The following is a 26077-nucleotide window of genomic DNA, read 5'->3' on the forward strand; positions in this document are numbered from 1 at the left end:
TTTTTTATAGATTGTTTTTTTGATGTGGACTATTTTAAAAGTTTTCGGTTATTTCGGCTGTCAGACATGAGGGATCTTAGCTCCCAAAATAGGGGTCAAACCTGTACCCACGGCCTTAGAAGGCAAAGTCTTAAACACTGGACCACCAAGGAAGTCCCTGGACATTTAAATTTTAAAGCCGATATTATTTGTGTGGAACAACTATGCTTCCCAAAAGACACAGTACATACTTTTTACTCCTATAATTTCAGGTGTCTAGGAGCAGATTTATGTAAATACTCTAAACCGTAAGTCAGGTCTTCAGGTTGGACCAGTGTCTGCTCTGGAACATGGCATAAAGCTGTAGACTGACCCCCTAGGCAGCTCCCGCCAGTGTTTTCTGCCACGTCTCATCCAGGTTTGTGTAAGGTCCCTGTAACCAGGTTGTACGAAAGGTGGGACGGGGCACAAAGCTGAAACTAGTGCCTGAAGTCATTACTACCAGCACAGTCGGGGCTCGAGAATTCCTTGTCTGTTCGCATATTTAATTACGAAGGTAGGCCGAACTAGATCAGGAATTTCTACCTGTCACTTAACAATCAGCCTGATTTCAGACATCAGGTCAACTGAGGTAGGGGACTCACCAGATATCTTAAAAGCATGAAACCTGTTATGATACGATATTGCAACTAATTATCATAGAAGAGTGTCCAGAATTTAAATCTACCCCAGTTATCGAACAACTTTGTATAAAGCTACAAGACAGCATGGTGTAAGTGCAGACCTATAGATCAACGGAACAAAAGAGAGTCCAAGAAATAGACTCACATGTATGTGGTCAACTGATTTTTGACAAATATGCAGACAACACAATGGGGCAAAGAACAGTCAGAACAATCAGAGATCCACTTGGAAAAAAACGAACTTTCGTCCTAACCTCATACCAAGTGGGGAAACTAATTAGGAATGTGTCATAGATCTAAATGTAAGGACTAAAGTTACAAAACTTCTGGAAGAAAATACAGGAGGGAAAATACCAGTAATTCCAGAGGACAGACATACGTATAAACCAGCAGGACTCTGGCGTTCAAAGACAGATGCTTCAGGTGGAGGTTATTTTTGGTTTGTCTGTTTTGGGGATTGTGGGAAAGGGTTTTTCAATTATTTTGTGGTATCTCTTCAAAATGGTATTTAATGTATCAGTCACTAGGGATCTCATCTAGAACATCAAGCAAATCTGACAGAATGGTACCCCCCACAATAACTTAAATATTTAAAATCTATACCACAGTTATAATTCTTATCAGTAAAAATTATTACAGTCTCATATACAGGTTGGATCAATTAATGGATTAAATTACCAAGTACCTGTCTACACATTAAATGAAGAGGACGCAGGGTCCCCCCAGTTGAGTGGGACAGACAGAGAATTGAAGAGACAGTGAAAACATACTCTAGCAAGCACTAGGCCAGCAAGCCTATGGGGATGAAGGATGGAAACAGCTAACCCAAAACAAGGCTATCTGGGAAGCCTTCCTGTAGGAAGTGCCACTGTTAGCATTCAAAGGCACATCCCAGGCCTGGAAGTGATAGAAATCATAAGATTTAATGATTAATTCTTATTTAATCATAAGAATTAAAAAGTAATTTTGACAAAGCATATAATCCTAGCAGGAATGAGATGCATCCACCTACACTACATCCCTGGAAGCCTAGGCAGTAAAGAATCCACCTGCAATGCAGAAGACCCAGGTTCGATTCGTGGGTCGGGAAGATCCCCTGGAGAAGGGAAAGGCTACTGACTCTGGTATCTTGCCTGGAGAACCCCATGGATAGAGAAGCTACAGTCCATGGACGGGGTTGCAAAGAATCGGATATGACTGAGCGACTAACGCTTTCACTTTCACTATGGAAACTGGGAAAACCACTGAAGGGTTCTGGGCAGGGACGTGGTCTCTAGCCTGGCGGCTGAGAGCCAGGCTCTGGTGTCACACGACCTGCCCCTGTGTCCCGTCGGTGTCCTTCACTGTCTGTGTCCCCTGACCAGCTCCTTAAGTAAGAAGGGGACACAGTATTGACCTCTCGGAGTACTTAGAGGTTTAACTGAATAAAGACAGGGCTGTTCTGAAAACAGATGCCGGCCTTCAATCTCAGCATCACCCACGTGCTCAGCACCCCCAGAGGAGCCTGGGAGCGGCCCACGAGAACAGCCGGATGAGGTTGGAAGCCCCTGGCCATTGTCCGGGTCACACACTCAGCCAGAACAGCAGCCACCGCAGTCACGGCACTTCCGTTCCCCAGGCGCAAATCACGTCAGAGTCACTCCTGCGGCGAAAACACCCAGAGTACCTGAGTCCTGCGACAAAGACGAGGGAGCCCCGGGGACGAGCAGGAGGACGGAGTCCCGGGCACATGTCCGCTGGCCTGGCACGGCCCTGCGTTCGTCCGGCCATCAGGAGACGCAGCCCCGCCTGTCCCCGGAGCCCTCTGCCCGAGTGGCCGGAGCCTCCGATCCCCGGGGGCTCACCTGGTGTGAAGGGGACAGAGAGGCGGGCAGCCCTCAGCGGGCAGCCCCGGGACACCGGGCTCGCTCGACCCCTCATCTCACCACGCTCCAGGGGGGACGACTGTACTCTTGGGGCCACACGGCCTCTGTCCAAAGTCCTGCCCCAGCACACGCCCTGTGGCTTTGGGCAAGTGCCTTAGCCTCTCTGTGCCTCCGTTTTCTCACCTATAAAGGAGGTACCAGGAGCATCATTTTGTAGACAGAACAAGACAAAGCACATGAGCTGCTAGCTCAGCGGCGGGCCCATTCTACAAGCTCACTGTCACCAAGATCACCGTGTTCATCCTCCACCCCCCTCACCTCACCAGCGCCCTCTTATTAATTATCTCTAAGGCACAGGACTTAATGGGGTCAGGACAAGCGGAAATTCTTTCAGCTGATGATGCTTTTTGTAGCTCTCCCTAACTCTGCTCCTCTGAGGGCTCAGCTGGTAAAGGATCCACCTGCAATGCAGGAGGCCTGGGTTTGATTCCTGGGTCAGGAAGATCCGCTGGAAAAGGGATAGGCTACCCACTCCAGTGTTCCTGGGCTTCCCTTGTGACTCAGCTGGTAAAGAATCCGCCTGCAATGCCGAAGACCCTGGCTCGATCCCTGGGTTGGGAAGATCTCCTGAAGAAGGGAAAGGCTACCCACTCCAGTATTTTGGCCTGGAGAATTCCATGGATTGTATAGTCCATGGGGTCTCAAAGAGTCGGATACAACTGAGCGACTTTCACTTCACGAACTCTGTACTCACCCACGAAGACATCTTCCTGGTTAATGAACTGTATACACTTCACAGAGACTCTCACCGACGGTGTGCCCTGCGGCATGAAAAGGCCTTGCCCGAGCTGTTTCTGGAACCTGGCGAGCCCGCTGGCGTGCAGAGGCTCTCCCTTGGACCCTGGCGCGCACTCCCACAGGAGCTGCTGCGGCCGCTGCCCCGCCAAGCCCGGCTCCCCAGTGCTCGCCCAGCAGCTCCTCACGGGGGTGGACGTGCCCCTCTCTGCCCATGGCAGCCGGCGCGCACTCGGAACTGCTCCCACCCTTTTCTCCCTTCTGTCTCCACCCCCACGTGCCAAGGCTGTGGCGTCTGAAAGATGAATCCCGGCTGGTCTAACACGGCTGAGAAAGGCATTCCCAAGTCCCCGCGCCATGACTTTTTGAGTCCGGATCTGGAGACGGGGTCAGCACCCCTGGCCCTTCACTTCTCAGCATATCTTCTCCTTCCCTTCCATTTCCTCTGTGTTTCCCCCAATGCATATCAACACACGTAAACCCAGGGCGCCTACCTAACCTGCTGAAATTAAACCTGGGCTCCAGCTAGAGAAGAGATGTTGTAAGAAACTGGATAGTTAAGATCAACCTCAAACTCAGATTTGTGGCTTCTCACTAAATCAACTAAAAAAAAAAAAGAAAAAGCACCCCCTACCCGCCCAGCATCATCCTTTTCTGCTACATCATTTAAAATTTAGCTCTTCACATGAAAGTCCGCTCAATACTCTAATAACCTACATGGGAAAAGAATTTGATAAAGAATAGGTACATTTGCATGTACAACTGAACCACTCGGCTGTACACCGGAATCTAACATTGTTGATCAACTCTACTCCAACATAATGCGTTTTTTAAATTGGCTCTTCTAGGAGAGAAGACGTATGTCTGAGACTCTCAAATCCTGGGACAAGGTGCCAAGGACATCAGCACTTTGTCTTATACAATGACCCTCAACTTTTATCCATCAAGAAAGCAGCCCTCACATCCACACACAAATCAAATCAAGCAGCACCGTTCACTGTGATCCAAATGGGATCACTTCCAGAACCCGAAATAAAAAAAGTGGAAGCATGAGAGAAACTTTCGTCCGCTCTCCGCCCTGCCCTGCCCCGGCTTCCCCAGCTCCCCTTCCAGCTTCTGAAATTAACCTCTGAGTCCCAACTGCGAGGCTAGCAGAGGCCATACGCTGAGCAGCAGGTGATCGGTAATCCTTCCCTTTCCTAGGACTGGCCCTTGCTTCCTCGCAAGGCCGTGGAGAGGGCTGAGAGAAGGGAGCCCACTTCCTGGCTGCCTGGTGCCTCTATAGGCATTCCAGCTCGGGGTGGGGTGGGCTGGGACCTCCGCTTCCTTCCAACCACTCCCCCCCACCCCCCCAGTTCTGTTGTTTTGCTCATTATCTAGAGTTTCTCTCTGGGAACATTCCAACCAGGCATGATGTCAGCCTTTGAAGATGAGTGGGCTTCCCTGGTAGCTCAGTAGGTAAAGAATCCGCCTGCACTGCAGGAAGGAGACCCTGGTTCGATTCCTGGGTGGGCAAGATCCCCTGGAGGAGGGAACGGCTACTCACTCCAGTATTCTGGCCTGGAGAATTCCATGGACTGTATACTCTGCAGGGTCGCAAAGAGTTGGACATGACTGAGCAACTTTCACTTCATTTGAAGATGAGTAACAGAGATCAGACTTCTCCTGACTTAGTAACAGTTCCTCCACTGGGGTCACAGGTGACTGGCAGGGCTTGTCAAAGGAGAACTGCAGAGCAGGTGGTTGAGCAGACGTGTGTGTATCCGCAGCGCTCGGGTCAGGCAGAGCTGACTCTGTGACCCCGTGGACCACAGCCCACCAGGCTCCTCTGTCAGTGGAACTTCCCAGGCAAGAATCCTGGAGTGGGTTGCTATTTCCCCCTCCAGGGGATCCTCTGACCCAGGGATGAAACCTGCATCTTCTGCGTCTGTGGCACTGGCAGGTGGGTTCCCTACCACTGCGCCATCTGACAAAACAAATGTGGCCTCTCTAGAGCAGCTGAAACGTGGATCCAAACTGAGCCCTGTTCTACGTACAATGGATTTCAAAGACTCACTATGAAAAAGAAGATGTAAAATATTCCATTAATACCATAAAATAATACTGATTACATTTTGCAGGCTGATTCTTTATCACTGGAGCCACCTAGGAAGCCTTAATTAGAATCGAGAAGCTAGAATTAATCTACAGAGCCATACTTTTTTTTTGGCAGGGGAAAGGGATGTGGCTGGATTTGACCAGAAGCATAATCCAAAGCTCAAGAGACGACGAGGCGGCAGTGTCTTGCCTGGATTTTTCTGGAAGCCGTGTCCTGCAGAGCCCCTTACACGTGATGGCACGCCTCGTGGAATGCTCCCCATGCCGTGAACAGACCATGCCAGAAAGAGAGAACGCTCCTGCTGGTGCTGTGGGGGAGATGACGCTGCAGGCTGAGGCTCTGATGACAGTGAGGCGTCAGCGTGACGGGAGGGGCTGCGGGGCCCCCCAGAGAGGGGGCTCAAGGGGCCCAGGTGCGGGGGGCGCCCTGGGGCAGGAGGGGGTCCTCCTGAGACACGGGGCTGCGCCGACCTGGTTCTGTCACCTTCTGGACACGGCTCCTTGCTAGGACTTAACCGACTCCCAGCCTGCGGCCAGTCTGCCCGCAGGAAGGATGACAGCGCAAGGTCTCAGCGGCTGCTGCCTCCGGCCCGTGCAGCGCCAGCTGCAGACGGACGGGGTGGGGTCCGCTCACACGGGGGGCGTGGCTCAGCCTGGGCGGTGAAGCAGCCCGCGAGGACGAGGCTCTGGTAACAGACGTGCCACGGGCCCGTGCGGGGAGCACGGGACCCAAAACGTGGGGGACACGCGCGCACACACACCCTGAGGCAGGCTGCCCATTCCCCACCAGCGCCCTGGTGTCTGCTGCCTTTGAGTCTTTGGCTAAGTGATCAGTTCAGTTCAGTCGCTCAGCCCTGTCTGGCTCTTTTTGACCCCATGGACTGCAGCAGGCCAGGCCTCCCTGTCCATCACCAACTCCTGGAGTTTACTCAAACTCATGTCCATTGAGTCGGTGGTGCCATCCCACCATCTCATCCTCTGCCGTCCCCTTCTCCTCCCTCCTTCAATCTTTCCCACCACCATGGTCTTTTCTAGTAAGTCGGTTCTTCGCATCAGGTGGGCAAAGTGGCTAAGGGATCGCCTCCCACCGTTTCCAGGCTTTGGGCAAAGCCGGCAGCGTAGGGCACAGTGGCTTCCGCACTGTATGTCCGGGATGGTCTCCCTTCAGGAGGCGAGGTCCTGCCTCACATGCCAGGCAAGAAACGTCACTTTGGGAGGGAAAGGGAGAGCGAAGCGCAGAAGAGCTGGGTGCAGAGAGTCCCAGTGTCGGGACACACACCTCTGACTGTGCCTCTTAGGAGGCTGAGGGGGGCCCCTGGGGCCCCCCAAGTGCAGGAGCGGACGCTCAACGTGTGCTCATCTCCTTCCGACGGCCCTGCTCCAATCTTGGGGCTTCTCACCCACTGACTATGCCCTAGCTGGATTTCCAGGGGATCTGATGAGGCTTGGGGTCAGACAGGAAGGTGAATATAAAGCTGTGCGCTACCCTCTGCCCAGTCGTTAAACTGACTTCTCTGCTGTCTACTTCCATGACTTCTGTGGGCTTCCCGGTCCCTTCCTACCAGGACGCTAGAGCCTGCTTCTGGCGGGCTCACCAGGGCTGTGGCTGGGCTTCTCACAGAGCGAGGCGGGAAAGCCCTACGTGACTGCACAGCTTCATAACGTGAACACGGAGCTCTGAAAACTCAAATGCAGCATTTCAACATAATAAGACTGGGGACACCCCGAAAAAAAATTGTCACCATCTGTGTTATAGTAAGGGAGAGGTGGGCAGTTCATTTAGTCATGAGAACACTAAAAACAATTAACTTCTTAACTCATCAGGATCAACCCTTTTCCCTTTCTATCTATGATCAAGAATCTAGGGATAATGGATCTTTATAAAATTGTCCAGGATCTGTTAATGACCAATCCCCTTACCTTTCCTCGCTTAACTCCTTTATTCCCGTTCATCAAAATAATTTCTTTAAACCAACGATCACTGCGGGCAGTGACCGGTATGAAGGAAGGTACCTGAGCCCTACACAGCTCTGATCAAGTCAGTCCGCTTGCCCCGTGATGAACTGTCCAACTTGATTCCAGAAACTGTTTCAGACAGTCACTGGATTACAGTCTGGTCTACTGTCTTCCTGCAAGAGTCATGTGAGAACTGAGTTCTTTTTTTTTCACTTCCGTGTAACTTCAAACATCCTTTAAAACCCACACTACAGGTTAACTGCGAGTTACAGGGCTGCACTGCTTACGCGTCTGCTTAGCAGTGGTGGTTCCTTCTTGGAGGGGTGGGCAGTCTTTATTTCAATGGCCAGCAAGCTGAGTTCAGCAAAGAGAGAGTGAGGAGACCTTGCCTTCAGGACCAGGTAACTGCAGCCTTCAGTAGAGAGACGACTCTGTCCCGAGAACGCCTGGCTGTGTCTCTTGGGTCTTTAAAGGAACAGGGGAGGAAGGATGGAGCCTGCTGGCAGGCTAGGAGGGACGGTCTAGAACTCGACATCAGACAGCTGGGGAGGGTCTGGAACAGATGTTCTCCTGTGGGAGATGCCACAAGCTCCCAAAGTGGGGGTCCCTTTGCTCAGCAGGCCGGGCGGCGCTCAGAACGAGGAGGGGGTCGGCTGCGGCACCCCGCGGCCTCTACCTGGCAAGTCCATGCGCAGCGAGGCGGTGACGCCGTTATCCTGCCAACGAGCTGCGGGCGCCAAGCTGGCTGCTCGCACGGCTTCCGCCGGGAGAGGGACGTGGCCGCTGGGAGGACGAGGGACAGATGTCTGCATTTGGGTCATCGGTCATCCCTGGGAGAGGAGACCGTTCTAAAAACACGCTAGCTCCAGAGGTGGGGAAGAGACATTGGATGGCGCATAGAAGAGCAGTTCAAGGGAGGAAGCCAAGAGATGTCTTGGGCCCGGCCTTGCTCGAGGGCCGACAGGAGCCCTGCTTCGCGAAAGCAGCCCTGCCCTTCTGTCTGTGTGACCGTGGGCGCAGGATGACACGGGACGGGGCCCCCGGCGTCGCCCTTTAGAGGCTGTTCCACGCTCCTGCACACCCACCTCGCTAGGCTTTCCTCTCCTCGTCCTAAGACGGGAGCCTGCTAGTCATGAGGTCCCCAAGGGGAGGGGAATGTCTAAAAACGGCTCCCGCTGAGTCCCGCGACTGTGAAGCTGGCCCCTGTAGCCTCTTCTAGCAGAAACGACAAACTCCCAGGAACACTCCTGAAGAAGAAAGGGTCTGTTCTCTGGGACTCATTCCTGGTCCCCTTCCTTGCCCCCCAAGTCTCAAGCCCTGAAATTATCTTAGCACTCTGTCATCTTGGAAGCACACCTATGCATTCATTCACACACGTGCGTGGCCGTGTCTCTCTACGCACATGTATGGAATCACGCACTGCGTTAATTCAAAGTGATTCTATAAGTGGGGGGCGGGGGCGGTCTGCTTGGGCATTAGTTCTTCCTCGTATATAAAGGAGAAAGGTTAAGTTCACAAACTGTGGTGCTGTAGGCTATAGAAATATCTACTCACAACCTGCTTGTATCTCAGGGGGAGTATTCAAAAGCATCATGGCAGTGGCAGCATCAATGTCAGGATCTGGAAAAATCAACCAATAAACAACATTATTTACAACGGGGCTGATGTGTGTGTGCGTTCTTCCCCCTGCAAGTTACACTTTACGAACGCAATAGAGGAAAAAAAAAAAATTCAGGAACTTGAGTCTTCCATGGTTGGCCCACTGGTTGAGAATCCGCCTTCCAATGCAGGGGAACGAAGGTTCGATTTGCTCGTCGGGGAACTAAGATTCCACATGCCGTGGGGCAAGTGAACCTGAGTGCCTGCTTGTTACAACGGAAAGAAGTCCTCTCGCCACAATGAAGAGCCCACACATGGCAACAGGGATCCCGCAGGCCGCATCTAAGACCCAACACTGTCAAAACAAAGAAATACATTAAGAGCCCAGACACTAGAGGAGCATTCCCAAAGGTGACTTTCTCCCCGTTGGGATGTGCACAGAAGAATGCTGCTCTAGGAGATTTAAGGGGCATGTTAGCGAGGCTTTCGGACACAGCCCGGGTTCCTCTGCATTGCACTCATTGTGTGATTTGCACCGTATGCTCCTGAGAAGCTGCTGATCTCCTCACCCACTCAGCCTTTCCCCCTGGGGTGGAGGGGCAGGAGAGTGGGGGGACAATAGAAAGTTCAGCCACGGGAATCTTTAATGAGGCGGGGACGCTCACGGCATCAAGAGACAGCACTAACAGACCTGCATCTACTGAGATACAAACAAGACGTTGGGTTCTTTCCATTTGTCAGCAGAACGCAAACCGTGCTTCATGAGGCTGTCGCGGCAGTGGTGGAGGTGGGGAAGGCATCAAACGCACACACACGCACACACTTCAAATCCAGAAAGAGAAAAAAATTACGGTTCTGATGGTGAACGTACAACAGTTGTTTCCACATCTATTATTGCTTTTAATATGGGACCAAAAAAAATCCCACAAAAACTCATCACTTCATTGCTATCCGTCTTAGTAGGTTTCTGAATCCTTTCTGATCCACCGGTTGACAGATGGCTGGTTATACACTGACAGAAAAATATTATCCTTTTATAACCAAATTCATTTTCCTCTGACAAACAGCAGCGCTGCTGCTATGGAAATGAAAGTCACCATGGCAACGGTAAACAACCCCCAAGAACGGTCAGTGAATGGGCTGAAAGGAGCAGCTGCCCCAGAGTGGCGTCCCAGCTGCCCGGGGTGAGGCTCCCCGGCTGGGCGGGGAGGCCAGACGACAGGCGCTGCCGCCAAGCCCCGGGCACGTGAAGGGAGGCGATGGCCACAGCCTGGCCCTGGAGATTGCCACCAGCGTGCCCCCTGCACCGGTGACCGATGACGGCGGGGGCCCCTTCACATGCGTCAGTTCTTGTACCAATTACACACCCCAAAATTCAGTTTACTGCTAATGGCTTCATGGCACTTTATTTGGGGTTTTTATGCTAGAAAATGACTTTCTTTTTACCGTTTAAAAAAAAAAGTACATTTTTCATAACTTTATAGGAGCAGTTTAATTCCAGGGGAAGTAATGTGATGCACTATAAAGCCCCACAGGCGATTAATAATAATATGAATGATGCTGGTTCCAAAAGACAATGTCTCAAAAAAGGAAAAAAAAAAAAAAAGAAAAGAAAACAAAACAAAGGTAAATGAACTAGACTCTGCAGGCCTTTTCCTGTTTTACCTGCAGGAGATCCATTACTTACACTCCATAATGGAGTGCAAGTTTATTTTGATAAGTACATTGTATGAGAAACAGGTAAATTAATTTATTTGACAACTCCTGGGGCAAAGTTCCTGAAACAGTCATCGATTCTCCCTGATCTTAAAATACTAGTGCATACACCAGCTGAACGATGAATCAAAAAACTTAAATTCACACTCGGTGCTGTCAGGGTTGCTGCGGCGCCTGCCCTCTCATCTCCCCACCAAGACAAAGGGCTCACAGTGCCAAGGTACTGCTGGCATCCCTCAAGCCACGGGCAGCAGGCAGCTCCCGGGAGGTCACGGTGGGGGCCAAGGCCTTCCTCTTGTTGGAAAAGGCCTTTCCTCTCTCGGGACTGAGAGAATATGCCCGTTTCCCCTTGCCAAGCAAAAGTTCTTTGCCGTCTTCGAGAACGCAAGTGTTGCAGGCAACCCACGGCTCGCCTGCCTGGGGGGTCCCCACCTCCCCGGCCACTCCCGCGTGGAGCTTTCCTGAGTGACCAGGAGGCCTGATGGGGACAGAACAAGAGGAAACACAGGTAAGGAGTCCTGAAGCTTTTCCTGCTTGTTTTGTCAGAAAATGAGAGAAAGTAGTTCCATACTCTTCAAAAACACATCTGACCTCAGGAGGAAGGTGTCAGGGACCACAGATGGAAAGACAGAATGAAAGAAACGCAAAGGGAAGAAAGAGAACCTTGAAGGGAGAGAGTACCCACATCGCACGGATTTTGCAGAACCTCAGTGGGGCAGCCCCCAGGACAACATGGGTGGCGGGGAGAGCTTCAGACCCACACAGCATCCACTCCAGCCCCTAACTCACCAGCCCCCATTGAGCCAGAAAAACACACAAGCTAAGTAAAAATAAGACGTTTCAGGACAAGCCCTCCAATCCTTTCTTCCACCCAGATTCGACATGCCCAAGGCCTCCAGAGATAAACATTCCGTTGTTATCTTGGCGTTCCTGCTGGTCTCCAGGCATTTGGGGTAAGGGTAACACCCAGCCTTCTCATTATTTCATTCGTAATCAGGTCCTGAACCCCACTCTCCATTCTGCATGGGTCGGAGTCCCTGGGAGCATAAGCCTGAAAAGGCAGCAGAGGGAGTGGAGAGAAGACCCGGAACGCCTCCATCATGACTTCTTGGCAGGTGAATTAGCAAATATGAGAACTGCAAACGGTATGAGCAAATGGTGAGGAAATGTGTTTGTGCAGGAGTGTGCTCCCTGGAACAACGGTGCCAGCCCTTCCCCAGGGGTACAGCGAGAGTCACCCTGGGGGTACAGTCTGATGAGTGTGACAAATTTTATACCATTGCTCGTTGCTGTTCAGTTGCTAAGTCAGGTCCGACTCTTTGCAATCCCATGAACTGCAGCACGCCAGGCTTCCCTGTCCTTCACTATCCCCCCGAGTTCGCTCAAACTCATGTCCATTGAGTCGGTGATGCCATCTAACCATCTCAATCCTCTGTCATCCCCTTCTCCTCCTGCCCTCAATCTTTCCCAGCATCAGGGTCTTTTCCAAAGAGTCAGCTCTTTGCATCAAGTGGCCAAAGTATTGGAGTTTCAGCTTCAGCGTTAGTCCTCCCAATGAATATTCAGGACTGATTTCCTTCAGGATGGATTGGTTTGATCTCCTTGCAGTCCAAGGGACTCTGAGAGTCTTCTCCAACACCGCAGTTCAAAAGCATCAGTTTTTCAGCGCTCAGCCTTCTTTATGGTTCAACTCTCACATCAAGCGCTACCACCACCACAATTAAGATAGAGTAGAGCTCAGACACACATTTCCTTCACTCCAAAGTTTCCTTTTGCCCCGCTTCTCTGGGCAGCTACAGGTTTGCTTTCTGTTACTCATCTATGATGCAGGGTCAGTAGTTCATTCCTATCACTGTTCTTCTCCACTAGTTCTCCACTGTAAAGAAACACTATAGTGTGTTTATCCATGCACCTGTAGATGGACATCTGTGTTGATTCCAGTTTGGGATCTTCCAAAAAAAAAAAAAAAAGCTACTGTGAATTCCTGAACCAGTCTTTTGCAAGGATACACTTTCATCCCCTTGGGTAACTGCTGATAAGTGTCTGCTCAACTTTACAGGAAAACAATTCTCTTTTCCAAAGAGGCTGCACCACATATGAGTTCCAGTGGCTCCACATTTGTGTCAACACTTGAAACTGTCAATAAACTTGAGCCATTCTAGAGCTGTGACGGTATATCCTGGTGGTTTTTACTTGCATTTCCCTACTGACAAACGGTGCTGACAGCTTCTCATGTGTTAACAGCCATGAGTGCATCTTCTTCTGTGGAAAGCCTGTTCACGTTTGCGCCTGTTTTATAGCTGCGTTGCTAAATTTCTTACTATAGAGTTCTGAGCTTTCTTTCAGCATTGCAGATGGAAGTCCTTCGTGAGATACATTTTTCTCTCCATGGCCTGTCTACCCAGTTTCTTAATGGTGTTTCTTTAATAAGTAAACATTTGAAATTTTTGTAAAGTCCAATTTATCACTTTCTTTGATAAATTTTTCTCAATGACTTTCGTATCCCAACTAAAAAAATCTGTCTACCAGCAATGTCGCACAGAACTGTCTCCTGAGGGCATCTTTTAAAAATCTCATGTTAGTTTATCAAATATAAACTCTATCTGGGTTCAATACTAAGATCCAAATAAATGAAAATGGAAGGGATCAACCAAACCTCTTTCTTTATCTGGCAGGCTGATGAAGCACAGACTTCCAGAACCATATGGGTCAATATAAGAAGGACCCTCCCCGACTCCAGATGTGCTGGGAGAACCTCAGGCAGCCAGGCCTGAATGTGAGAAAGACTCTCGGGCCCTCTGCTATACACGACACGCCTTTATGCTTGTCACGGCCTGTGTGTTCCAGTCGTGTCTGACTCTTTGTGACCCCGTGGCCTATAAAGTCCATGGGATTCTCCAGGCCAGAATACTGGAGTGGGTAGCCTTTCCCTTCTCCAGGGGATCTTCCCAACCCAGGAGCTGAACCCAGGTCTCTCATGTTGCGGGGGGATTTTTTACCAGCTGAGCCACCAGGGAAGCCCAGTATTATTAAAATGTTCAAGTTTTTCCCTTAAAAAAAAAAAAAAACCAAGAAAGCAATGCACGCCCATTGTGAAAAGAAAAACAAAACACGGTGGGTACAACGTGAGGAATCAACACCTCCCCTCCCCACAGACTCAGTCCCAGAGTTACAGCTTTTTGCTCACCTGTCCAGAAACTGTCTGTGCAAATACAGGCATTTACTGAAATACCAGCGTACATATATTCACACGCACATACCTAGTTTTAAAAAACTGGTTCCTATGGAAAATACTTCTCTGGAAAGGACTCTTCCCCCTTATTTTTCAGTTAATGACAGATCTTGGCACACTTTCATGTTAGTGACTATCAGCTGAAGTTTTTTGTGATGACTTTTTCATGCAGAAAAACAGACCACAGGGCCAGGAGGGCCACGGCCGCTCCTTCAGACTGAAGACCCCAGCATGCAGACACCTAGCCCGTGGAGCCGGAAACCTGGCACGGACAGAGCTTCTCCCGACGGATCCAGAGGCCTGGAGACAAGGCCTGGGCACAGCCAGCGCCCTCCCCGCCCTGCAGAACAGCGAGGCTCCCATCTCCCCCTCCCCGGCCCGTCACAGCCTTCGCTCCTCAGCCTGAGGCGCTCACTGCAGCGGCCCCCTCGGTAACACGCTCGTTCTCACGAGCACACTTTGGGGCGGCTTCCCAGAACCCGCCCGCCGATGCAGGAGATGGAAGAGTCATGGGTTGGATCCCTGGGTGGGGAAGATCCCCTGGAGGAGGGCATGGCAACCCACCCCAGTATTCCTGCCGGGAGAACCCCATGGACAGAGGAGCCTGGTGGGCTCCAGTCCACGGGGTCACAGAGTCAGACGCGACCGAAGCGACTTAGCACAAAAGTCTCTCTGCCTACCTCCCCACCCTGCTCAACCTGGCTTACCAGCGTAAGTAAAGAGGAAGATGTTTTTCGGGCCAGGAACTCTTTAGGAATGAAGACCCACTTGGCAGAAGCCAACCTTCTGATGTGTCTGGGGAATGAGGCTGAGGCAGCAGGGCAGGGCAGGGGCACACCGCCCTCTTTCTTGAGAGGGCCGGGGGGGTGGTGGGGGGGTGGGTACTGAGCTCAGCATCCTAGCGCTGCAGGCTGCATCACTTCCACTAGGCTGGCTCGGTGAAATGCCAAGTACGCCATCATGGGAGCTTAATGCTCATCTTCAAAACCCAGCCCATCTCTAATCCCACATTTAAAAAAAAAACTCCTCGCTTCTCAGGCTTCAGTAACAAATGTTACTTCTCTGCTGGCCCGGTTCCCAGCGGCCCATTTCAATTTTCATCTTTAATACAGCTGTCTTATCACATTGCCTCTTCTCTGCGCTATGAGACTGAAAAATGGTCACACATTTTAAAGATGTTTTCGAACCCTCTTTCTCCTGAAGGTATAGACATGATTATATTACCCTACAGTGAAATAGGAGGTAATGAAGTTTCCAGAACCAACTGTTCAGCTGTTTAGATTTAAAAAAGAAAGAAAAAAAAAAAAGACTGGTTTATATTACCGAACTGTGGAAATGGTTTCTTCCGGGCGCCCGGGGGAGCCTGCACCAGACAGGCTGCGGGGTCTTAGCCCCCCAGCCAGAGATGCGAGCGCTGCCCGCGGCAGTGCAGAGGCAGAGCGCTAACCACTGGCCCGCCAGGGAGGGGCCCCGGCTAGTCTCTTTAATTAAATAAACATTGTTTTCAATCTTCTGTCAGTTTTGTGGGATTTTAGCTCCCTGCCCGGGGACTGAACCCACGCCTCCCGCACCGGCAGCACAGACTCTCAACCACTGGACCGCCAGGGAGGTGCCGAGGAGGCTTCTTCTCCGTGACTGTGCTGGAGCGCACGAGGCCAGGCTTGAGGAGGCTTGGCGTTGACTCCGGAGGCCGCGGCTGATGAACTGGTTTTGCTGGATAGGAGCGGGCTCCTCTTCCAAGGCGCTGGGGGCGTTGCTGGATCGGAGCGGGTTCCTCTTCCAAGGCGCTGGGGGCGCTGTTTCAAACCGCAGCACACGGAGCTCCTGGCTCCGCCCACGACGCTCCCTGACTTCCGCTTTCTGGCTCATGGCTGCCGGAAACCTGTGCTCCACGGAGAACCTACCCAAGGGGCATCTGCTGCCAGGCCTGCGGGGGCAGCTAGCGAGCAGGCTCTGACCGGCGGCTCTGGGGCCGCTGGGCCTGATGGCCGTGAGCAGGGGGCATCGGCGGTTTACGGGAGGGGCTGCTGATGCTGGGGAGAGGGAGAGGGGTACAGGCCGAGCCTTCCAGAGTCTGGACTTCCTCACTTTGGAAACCTCCTGTTTGGTCCTGCCTTCCTCAAGAGCAAAAGCCCACCACCTGGCGGAAACCGGGAAGCCAGCTCTGCGTGTGGCTGGCTTCCAGGGGTGGGAATGGGCATGGGGGTGCCCATGAGAGCCCCGAGCCCCGGAGGACCTGGCCATACCGATGTCTCGGAGGAAGGGTGGACCAGGTCCAAACGCTGCAGGCAGGCTCAGGCTGGGGGTCCCTGAGATGAGAGCGCAAGGCCCGCTGGGATGACGGGGGCACCACGGGCCTGGATGCACACCTGGGGCTCGGGTGTTGGCATTCCTGCGCGATACTCTCACACACCCAAGAGAGGCTAACACTCTGGGCATCCATCCAGGTGGTTAGGGGGCTCCAGGGTACCTACCTGGGGCGGTTTTCCCCTCCCCAGCTATCACTTCTCCCCACCGACTGGAAGGTCGGTTCCTGCCCAGGCCCCACCGGAAGCCACTTCCTCCTCTAGCAAAGGCCACAGGATTCCCGGCAGCTCCTGCACCAACCCCTCCCCAGCCCCGGCGGTCCTCCTGGGGGCCTGGCCCCCACCAGGCGCTGCAGTGCTGTCCCTGCCGACAGCTGAAGACTTCCATTTGCACAGTGTCTCCAACTAGCTCCGTCTTCAACTGGGTGGACGTGCAAAGCCTCTTTTCCAGAAGCAAAGAGCCCCTCTCAGAGTGACACTGGCAGGTGCGTGAGAGTCGGTGCCACACGGAACGCTGGCATCAGTGACCCAAGGCACAGAGCGACTGCCTGCCTGGGTCTCAGCCGTCTTCCTCCCTGAGAGCTGGAAGAACGATAAACTCTGAACACCGGGCACACAGGAGTATAAATTACGCTGACTCACCAGCATTCCCAAAGGGGCTAGGGAGCCATCGATTTCCCCAGACCTGGTAGGTGACGACGGTCGTCAGTGAGGACAAGTCAGAACTAAACCTCAGCCCGTGCTTTCTACATACTGATCGCGCACGCCATCCTGTGCAGCCAGCCACCCGGATGGTGGATGATCATCAGCTGAAGAAAGCGTTTCTCATGCTGGGATCAGCCACCTTACTAGAGAGCTGCCCTCAAGCATGAGGAAGAGGGGCAGCTGCCATTCTGGACACAGCTCTACCCTCAGGTTAGCTGCACAGTGGGCAGGGGTCACGCTTTACGCCTGGGAGCGATGCTCAGCATCTCCCTTTATTTACTTCAAGACAAGTATTCCAAGAACCTGTCTGCAGTCAGGGGATGTGGATGGGGTGAGGGGAGTAAATAAAAAATGAAATGATTTGCCTGTTATAGCCCAGGAGGCTGGAAATAATCCTGCAGCTAGTAGTGATGGGTGGTTGGGTGAGTTTGGGGGGCAAGGGGCCCAGAGGGACACGTGCAGCTCCCCACCCCAACCCTCTGTGTCTGCACCCCAGGGACCTGAGTTCAAGGGCGCGTCAATGAGCTCCCTCACTTCCGTACAACGGATTTCCAAAGGAACATCAGTGGTAAAGATGCGCCTGCCAATGCAGGAGACGTGGGTTGGATCCCTGGGTGGGGAAGACCCCCTGGAGGAGGGCATGGCTACCCACTCCAGGATTCTTGCCTGGAGAATCCCATGGACAGAGGAGCCTGGGGGGCTGCAGTCCATGGGAAAGCAGAGTCGGACACAACTGAGTGACCGAGCACAGGCTGGGGAGAGGCCTGCCCTGACCAGGAGTCGGCCAGAGAAGGAGGGACTTCTTTCAGTCCTGCTTTCAGCTCCCAGAAAGCAGATACGTTAGCACTGTTTGGTCACCCTTTCTCAGACGAAGAGTCACAAACATACGCTACTAAAACCTGAATATTCGTCGGAAGGACTGAAATCGAAGCTCCAATACTTTGGCCTCCTGATGCAAAGGGATGACTCACTGGAAAAGACCCTGATGCTGGGAACGACTGAGGGCAAAAGGAGAAGAGGGCGGCAGAGGATGAGATGGTTTGATGGCATCAGCGACTCAATGGGCATGAATCTGAGTAAACTCTGGGGTATGGTGAAGGACAGGGAGGCCTGGCGTGCAGTCCATGGGGTCGCAGAACAGTCGAACAGGACTTGGCAATTAAACAACAACAGCAATAACACCTAGTTACTTACAATCTGCTTGGGGTACCTTTTTAAAAAGTGATTTTTGTTGTTTATTTATTATTCGCCCACATGGGGGACAAGCCCATGCAGCTCTGCAGTAGAAGCGTGGCGTCTGGCCCACTGGACCGCCAGGGAATCATCTGTCCCGGGTGCCGGGATAAACGGCGGAAGGAAACACACAGGCTCTCTTCCCTACACCCACACACGAGTACGACAGCGGGCTGACACCATCGTGCCTCCCTGGGTCAGCGGGTCCTGGGAAAGCCCAGCTCCTTCTCCACTAGACCCGAGTCTTAGACACCAAGGGGGCGCAAAGCAGGGAGAAGCGCCCTTCCCGCTGGAGACACGGAGGCCCTGGTTCCCGATCAGCCTGCACATGCCGCACTGGAGCCCCGACGCTGCTCCGGGGGGACTGGGACGCCCTCTTCATCAGAAACGGTGCTGACTGCCGCCGACCCACCTCCCTTGGCGATTCCAGAGAGGATCCAGGCTGCGGATTCTCGCAACAGGATTATTGGCCACTGAACTCTGTCTGGGCCGCGGTTTTAATGCTCAGCCTTTCATGCTTCCTGGTCTAATCCTCACCCCCAAATACATTAGGGGGAGAAAAGATAAAAGCACATCTGTTGCTTGGTGTTTGTGTGTGTATGTCTGTGTCTGTGTGTGTGTAGCTCTTTGAAACATGTTTATTCAGAAACAACTTAACACTACGGAAGATACTGATTGAAACATCAAAACAAAGCAGAACAAAGCACTTGTTTCCTTCATCCTGAAGGTGAACTTTATAGAACGTCTGTCCCGAGGCTGGCTCCTGGGAAACCCTACACTTTCTAAGGGTTGCGAAGAAGGTGGATACAATGAGGAGACTATAATTCCATTTTCGCTGCCTCATGCTTTCTCAGTTGCATACAGACAGACCCTGGCCCCATCCATCCACTGCTGAGAACAGAAAATCTCATGAGGTTGTTAAGAAGTAATTCACTTTAGACACAACTAAATATGGAAATACATGGAAATGCAGATTCAGGATTAAGACTGCAAATACAAGTATCACAGAAATAAAAAGGATTAAGTTTCCACTCAACAAGATTTCCACGTAACGCTATGCTACTGGGAGAGCTCTTAAAGGAGGTACCGAGCAGCTGAGAGGGCAGTCGACCCTAAGGGTGGAAGATCTCCGCACCCTGAAGGCCTGTGGGTGGGCAGGGTAGGAGTGATTAGTGTAACTGTGAAGCTGTGAGCTAACCTTTTGGTGGGCAAATGGGAAACTGGTTGTAAAGACAATTAAAAAAAAAAAAAAACAGAAAAAAAACAAACAAAACAAAAAAAAAAACCAAAACCAGAAAAACACAACAAAAAACAACCCCAGAAGTTTTCCAGAACAATTTTGGGGAATGTCTGCATCCCTGGAACAAGTATTCTGTCTTGAGGCTACGTGGAAGGATCTCTCTTATTTTGGATGTGCTTGAAAAAAAAAAAGAATTGAGCTCCTTACTTTCCAACCACACAGCACACAAGAGTCAAAGAACCAGTCCATGAAAACACCAAGCCGGCATCGCGGAACGAAGGAGGCCAAGTGCTGAGAGCAGAGCTGGTTGGGGAAGCAAGCTTGTAAAGGAGGGGAGTCCGGGCCGAAGCTGACTTCCTTCTGCAGATCCTCTGTGTTTGTTCCGGAAATATACGTGCTAAGCCAGAGCAAGGTTTCCAGCGTGTGTCTGGGGCATATTCGTTTCTGGAAAAACCAAGAGGTGATGATCTCCAGACCATCCCATGAACAGACCCAGGCAGACCCTGAAGGTAAAGAGGACGGAAGCTGAGGGCGGAGGGGGTGGGGCGCGCTCCCGCCGCGGCTGCCCACACACAGAGCCATCTGGAGCCCACCCCGCCGGCCGCCGGGACAGCAACTGGGGTCCTTCTCCCACCGCAGAGAGCACTTCCCATCTTCCAAAGGGGAGGAAAGCTACAGAGAGTGTCAAACGAGCAAAACCAAATACGGACACTGGAAGAGAACAGGAAACGTCTATGGGGGCCACCGCCACCATGCAGCACCGGGCTTTTCTCTCCCCTCCCGGGGTTCTTCCAGCAAGGCTGTCGGCCCCTCTTCCCCAGGGAGCGGGAGCCCCGCCTGGGCGCCTCTAGCCTGGCTGGGCCCTGGGTCAGTGTGGCAGCTGTTCCCCAAGCTCCGCTTCTAGAAATCTGGGCTTCGGCTTGACTGGGGATGGAGAGAAAAGGCTGGGAAGCCAAGCTGTTCTTGCCCTCTTTTCTCAGCCATGCCTTGTGACTTGCGGGATCCTAGTTCCCCGACCAAGAACTGAACCCTGGGCCATGGCAGTGGAAGCACTGAGTCCTAACCAGTGGACGACCAGGGAAGTCTGAAGACTGGTTCACTGTAAGACTAAGACAAACAAGTTGTTTAAAAGAGTTTTTTTTTTTTCTTTTTTTATTTAAACAAGTTCTTCTTAGCCAACCTCACCTAAAACTGAATCACATATTCAATACAGTATTCCCTGAATCTGGCTGATTATGTCAACAAAACAAAAACACCAAAAACAAACAAAATACACGGTAGTCCCTGAAAGTTACGATGCAAGTAGCCTGCGGGACTGTGCGTGTAGACCGATGGAAGTGAGGACAAAAACGGAAAGCAGGAACCAGATCCCCGCGCCTCCCCTTCTAAGCAGTGCTCCTGAGATCACTGACCTGTGTCTCCTGCCAGAGGGCCGGCCGGCCGTGTCTGAACTCACGGAGCAGGTGGTGCCCGGAGCGGCCAGGTACGGCTCCGCCACTCGAAGACGCCTCTGAGACTCCCACCCGCCTTCCCCGGGAAGGGACGTGGTCTCTCCCTTCCCAGACACCTAGAGCTCTCCTGACCGCTTCCTGCCGCGTGTCAGCTGTCTTCTGCTCGTCTCCTGTACATTCACAGGGTCTTCCCAAAGACAGGCAAAGAGGGTCTTCCCAAAGCTGCTGAGCATTCACTTCCTGGCACAGTGTCGCACTTCTTACACGCCTGCCTTACTTGCATTTTGGGAAAAAGAAGGAATTCCTTTTGCTACGGAATTCTTGGACAGGATGCTTGCTTCAAGAGTGGAAGCTGCACTGAGGCCCACATCTCCTGACAGCGAGCCAGTACTGCAGGCGTCTGCCAAGCCTGCAGAGAAAGCAGGAAGAACTGGTCCTGTCTGCCAACCGTGAAGACCATCACTCTCCCAGGTGAGGGCTGGTCAACAGCTCGCAGCCACGGGCCTTCTGGTTCTCAAGAAATGGACTTTGAAGGATGTCACATTCATTCCTCAGTCAGTGATCAGTTTCTAGGTTCTGCTCCTCCTAGCACCTAGCATGTGAGTCAACCACAAAGGTCTCCTTGGGCTTGACATTTCCATAGACTGTGATCTTGCCTGTAACACCGATTTCAAAGGCGAGAGAAACATTAGTCTTACCAGTCTCAGAGGGGCTTCTATGCAAATGAGGGGCTTCTGACTAGTTTGTAAACACATCCAAAGAAGCGATAAAGATTACCGAGGTGCTGAGAACTTGGGGTAGAGTCTGAGATCCGTAACAAATAGAAGAACTACATGGTTAAAATGCTGGTGGTAACAGACTATAATCACTACCACTTCCCAGGAATTGAAACCAGGGTTTCCTGAGAAATGGCTGACTCCCGACCTGGCACAGGAAATACACACAGTGAGCCCAGAGCAACTTGTCACATCAGAAAACACGACTGAACACCGGCTTCACGTCAAAAGGACTCACAAAGGACGACTCGAAGGCCCTCCTGTTGGCCAAAGGTGGGACAGTTTGAGCTCCCTTGAAGGTAATAACTGCATTCAATTGAAACACATCAAACACGCTTAAACCCAATCATTCATAATAATGTTTTTAAAAAACTGAAACTCACTGGAGGACTGACTCACTCTTTGAGAACTGATAAAAGAAAGAATCAAGTGATCTCTCTTCCTTTCCTATTCGAAGCATGTCTGCATTAACTAAGGGACTGAAGGGGAGATGTTTCTCTGTAGAGAGATAATCAAGATCATATGTGAAAAAGGAAAGATGAGAGTTTGCATCAGCAAGATTTTACAAGCCCCTGCTGAATTCCTTTATTATCTTTACTTATTACCACATAAGCAGTGGCAATCAATAGCTGCTAGTATCACAAAAAAGAAAACAATCAGGTGCACTATACACCTGATAGAGGAATTATATCCCACTTAGAGATCATCTTACTAAAAAAACCAGTGTTCAGCCTGAACTCTGCAAGCCTTCAGAGCAATGGTTCTCCACCATGGAGTGACGGCGGCCCCTCGGGGCCACGTGGCAATGTCTGGAGACACTTCCATTGTCGTAACTGATGTGTGTGTGCATGTGCGTGTATGGACAGGTGTGTGTGCTCTGACATCTAGTGTGGGGCGCCCAGGTATGTTGCTAAGCATCATACAATGCACAGGACACCCCCTCACAGCAAAGAATGACCTGACCCCAGACATCCAGGGCCAAGGTTGAAAAAGCCAGCTCTCAGTGGAACCCCCAATTCACAGTGAATTTAGGGGACTGGGGAACAAGTGAAAAGACAACACGAGATGAAATCAGCAGAGGCTGGACTCTGGGAGACAGACAACCTCTTCAACTACAACAGCTGCAGCAAGAAAAAGAGATAATTATGGGGAACCTACAGACTGAGAGACTTAAGGGGCGTATCAATTGGTGACAATGTGTGAACTTTATTTGCTTCCGGATTTGAAAAATAAATGGTTAAAAATGGACTTCTCTGGTGGTTCAGTGGTGAACACTCCACATTTCCGCTGCAAAAGGGCACAGGTTTGATCCCTGGTTGGGGAAGATGCTGCATGCAGCACGGTGCAGCCGAATAAATGAATAAAAATACCCCCACCCTGTAAGCAATCAGGGGAAAATAAAACTGCTTAATTACTAAGGCATTTTCTTTTCCCTGGGTTTTGTTGAGATACAATTGACATAAAGCATTCTAAAATGACAATCAAGATAAATTTACCACAATAAATTTAGTTAAATCCACCACCTTACACAGTTAACAACTATTTCTCCTCGTGCTGAGAACTAAGATCAAAGAAATTACTATTAAAAGTTTTAAGGTGTATTATTGATATTGTGGTTGTGCTTTAACGGTTTCTACCTTGTTGAGCTATCCATACAAGAAGTCACATGATACCCAGGGATTTGCTTCAGAACTCCCATGACGTGGGGGTGGAAGGTGGTAAAAAACGGGAGAGTCAGATGGAACGACCTGGCCAGGATCTGATGATCACTGGGGGAAAGGCAACAGGGGGTTTATTATCATTCTATTGAAAAGCTCTAATAAAAAGTTAGGAAAAAATGGTGGCCAAATATACACCAGCCTAACCATGCCAGATGTGGAATATGTATGCTCTTTATTAACAGAAACAGGGCCCACGACTCGGCGCTCTGGGTGACGGTGGGTTCTGAGAAGGCCATCGTGGAAGACAGGCTAAGGTCTAGACTCAAGGAAGCTTGATTTTCCTCTTGAACACGAGTTAGATTTGACCTTCCACTAGAGAAAGCGTTAAACAGAGTTAAACCCAACACTTAAACAGCATGATGAAGCACAGCAGGGCCAATTTGTGTGTCTGATGGTGCAGGCCTGGTGGAGGCTGGGGGCATGAAAGAGGGGTCAGCGCCCTCCTGACCCCGTAGGCAATTAACTTATACTTCCAGGCAGGAGGTGCTATTATCTTTAACTCAGCAGGCATAACTGTACACAATTAGAGGTCATAATTATGGCTCTCTTTTTTAAAAAATGTGACCACAGTATCCAAATTGACCTCCTGCGGCAGGGCCATCCACATGCTGGGAAGTACAGAGGAGGCGGGGGCAGGGGGCCCAGAGACGGGTGGTCAGAGCCCCCGCGCAGTTCCTAGGGTCGGGAGACCGGCCCTGTCCCCCACGGAACGTTGATCTGTTTGGGGTTTGCTAATTACCGTTTTCCACCGAGACACATTTTATTTCTTTAAATAGACACAGGCAGGCCAGAGACAAGCCGGAGCATTAGGCCGTCTTTTTGACCACAGGAAAAAGGCAAAGCAACCGTGCAAATTAATATGCCTGTAATTACGTGCGTCTACTGGCTAATTAGCCACGTAATAACAGAGTTGAAAAGATCAATTCTGGATCATTTTTCCACGTTAGTGTTGTGTGAAGTTGTTACAGAGACTCTACTTCAGAAATTCTGATCTACTGTTATTTTGTTATGCCTGATAATCGGCCCCGCCTAGCAATATTTCTGGCTTAGTTAGCCCAAATCATCATAGAGCATGGATCATTTCGCCGAGAAATAAAACCTACCTGGTTTTTTGTAAGGTCAGACTACTCTCAGCTCTAAGCAGAGAATAATAGAATTTTTGAGCTCAAAGAGACCCTGTAAAGTCACCTGCAGATGAAAAGCCCAAGGCAGGTCCAGACAGACTAGGGGAGCAAACGAGCTGGCAGAAAACCACGGGGTGAGGGACTCAGAGAAGCATCTCTGGAGCAGCCGGTGGTCAGCACCTCCTGGAGTGGTCATGTTAATTGCAATTCCCTCTTTCAACACACAGTCAGCCAGCCATCCTTTCTCATATTCCTTTCCTCAGGAGCGTCTGATTCTCCACTCTTCACCAGCAGCCACTCAGTAACCCTGACAAACAGCCAACTTCTTTCCAACAGTATCTGAAATGCTCAGTCAATGCTTGAAAAATTGGAAAGAGAGATAATCTCTTGCAGGCTGAAAAAGGGGACCAAAAATTCCTGAGTCTGATACAAGTGTTTTCAAAAGGATGAGATGATGTCAAGTCACAACATTCACAGCCAGAGAGAAGTCTCGCTTAGAGGCCTGAGATGTGTAGTTTTCCACCAAGACACTTCCCTTGAATAGAAGAGCCTCGGGAATCAAGGATGATTCCCTATATATTTGTAAACGCTTCCTCTGTTCAGAAAAGAAAAACTTAACTGCTATTCAGAGGTGCCCCAAACTGAAGTTTAAATAGAAGAATGATTGCCTTACTGCTTTCATAGGCATGTCACTATGAAGAAATACTACTTTACTACTGTTTTCTCTGGGTTCAGTAAAAGAAGTTGAAGGAATGGGTCTAAATACATCACAACACAGGTCTTTAATTGGGACTTGTTCCTTTGCATCTCTGTATAAATCACTGCATGATACACTAACGCAAATGCATGATCGAGTTCATCCCACCACTGTGATGAAAAAGGGGGGATGGTTCAGTGGCAAATTCTTCAAGTTTTACATTATTTATTAGAACACTCCATGCTGTTACTCAGCCTAGAAGCTACTTCCGTGTTTCACAAGGACTTTTGTAAACTACACGCCGGGACATCACGGCTCCAGGACTGAGGTTTGCCTCCACACGGAGTCTACTGTTGCCGCTCAAACGTCCTACTAACATAAAAGGCTTGGCTCCCTAGAGCTTTGGTTTACTGCTTAGTAAATCAATGTCCACCGTATTTATCCCTAAGTGCTGTTTGCTGCATTAATTTACACAAACAAGCGACAAATTGAATGCCTTCATTTGGTATTTCAATTAAATTTTGAATCTGGACCACACATTTCATTTAGCTATTTTTTGGCCCTGGCATATGGGGCAGCCTCAGCACCGAATGACTGAAAGGGTTAAAAACATGGTCCAAAGGTCAGCCCCGTCCTGTGGGGGTGGTCAGACTGCACCGTTTCAGGGTAAAAATGTTCCTTCTAAATTGTAAAATCTTGGCATCTGCTGAGCAGCAAATCTAGCTCATTTTATTTTGCTTTATTTTATTCTCAAAAGGAACTATACAGTCTGGACTACAGAACACAATTAATTTCTACATTTCTTCCCATTCTCTGGCCGCCTATTTTCTCCATCGAAGCCATTCTGCCAAAATACAAAAACCCAAATAGACTAGCTAATGAATCCAAAGTGGATTTAATTT

The 26077-nt window shown here is 50.6% G+C and overlaps 1 protein-coding gene across 9 annotated transcripts in view; it reads right to left on the reverse strand.

The window, feature by feature from the left end:
* Positions 1 to 26077, reverse strand: part of FOXN3 (forkhead box N3) — a 435192-nt gene that overhangs the window by 23609 nt on the left and 385506 nt on the right. For 7 of the 9 annotated variants that reach the window (XM_070469769.1, XM_070469771.1, XM_070469770.1 and 4 more), the window contains one exon: positions 8930 to 8995. The exons of 1 other annotated variant lie outside the window; for it this stretch is intronic. In XM_070469769.1, the coding sequence (XP_070325870.1) occupies positions 8930 to 8995 (66 nt within the window). The remainder of the gene's footprint in view (positions 1 to 8929; positions 8996 to 26077) is intronic. One more of the 9 variants, XM_070469776.1, reaches the window with a different exon arrangement.

The sequence above is a fragment of the Odocoileus virginianus genome, chromosome 6, assembly GCF_023699985.2.
Source record: "Odocoileus virginianus isolate 20LAN1187 ecotype Illinois chromosome 6, Ovbor_1.2, whole genome shotgun sequence".
Lineage (NCBI taxonomy): Eukaryota > Metazoa > Chordata > Mammalia > Artiodactyla > Cervidae > Odocoileus > Odocoileus virginianus.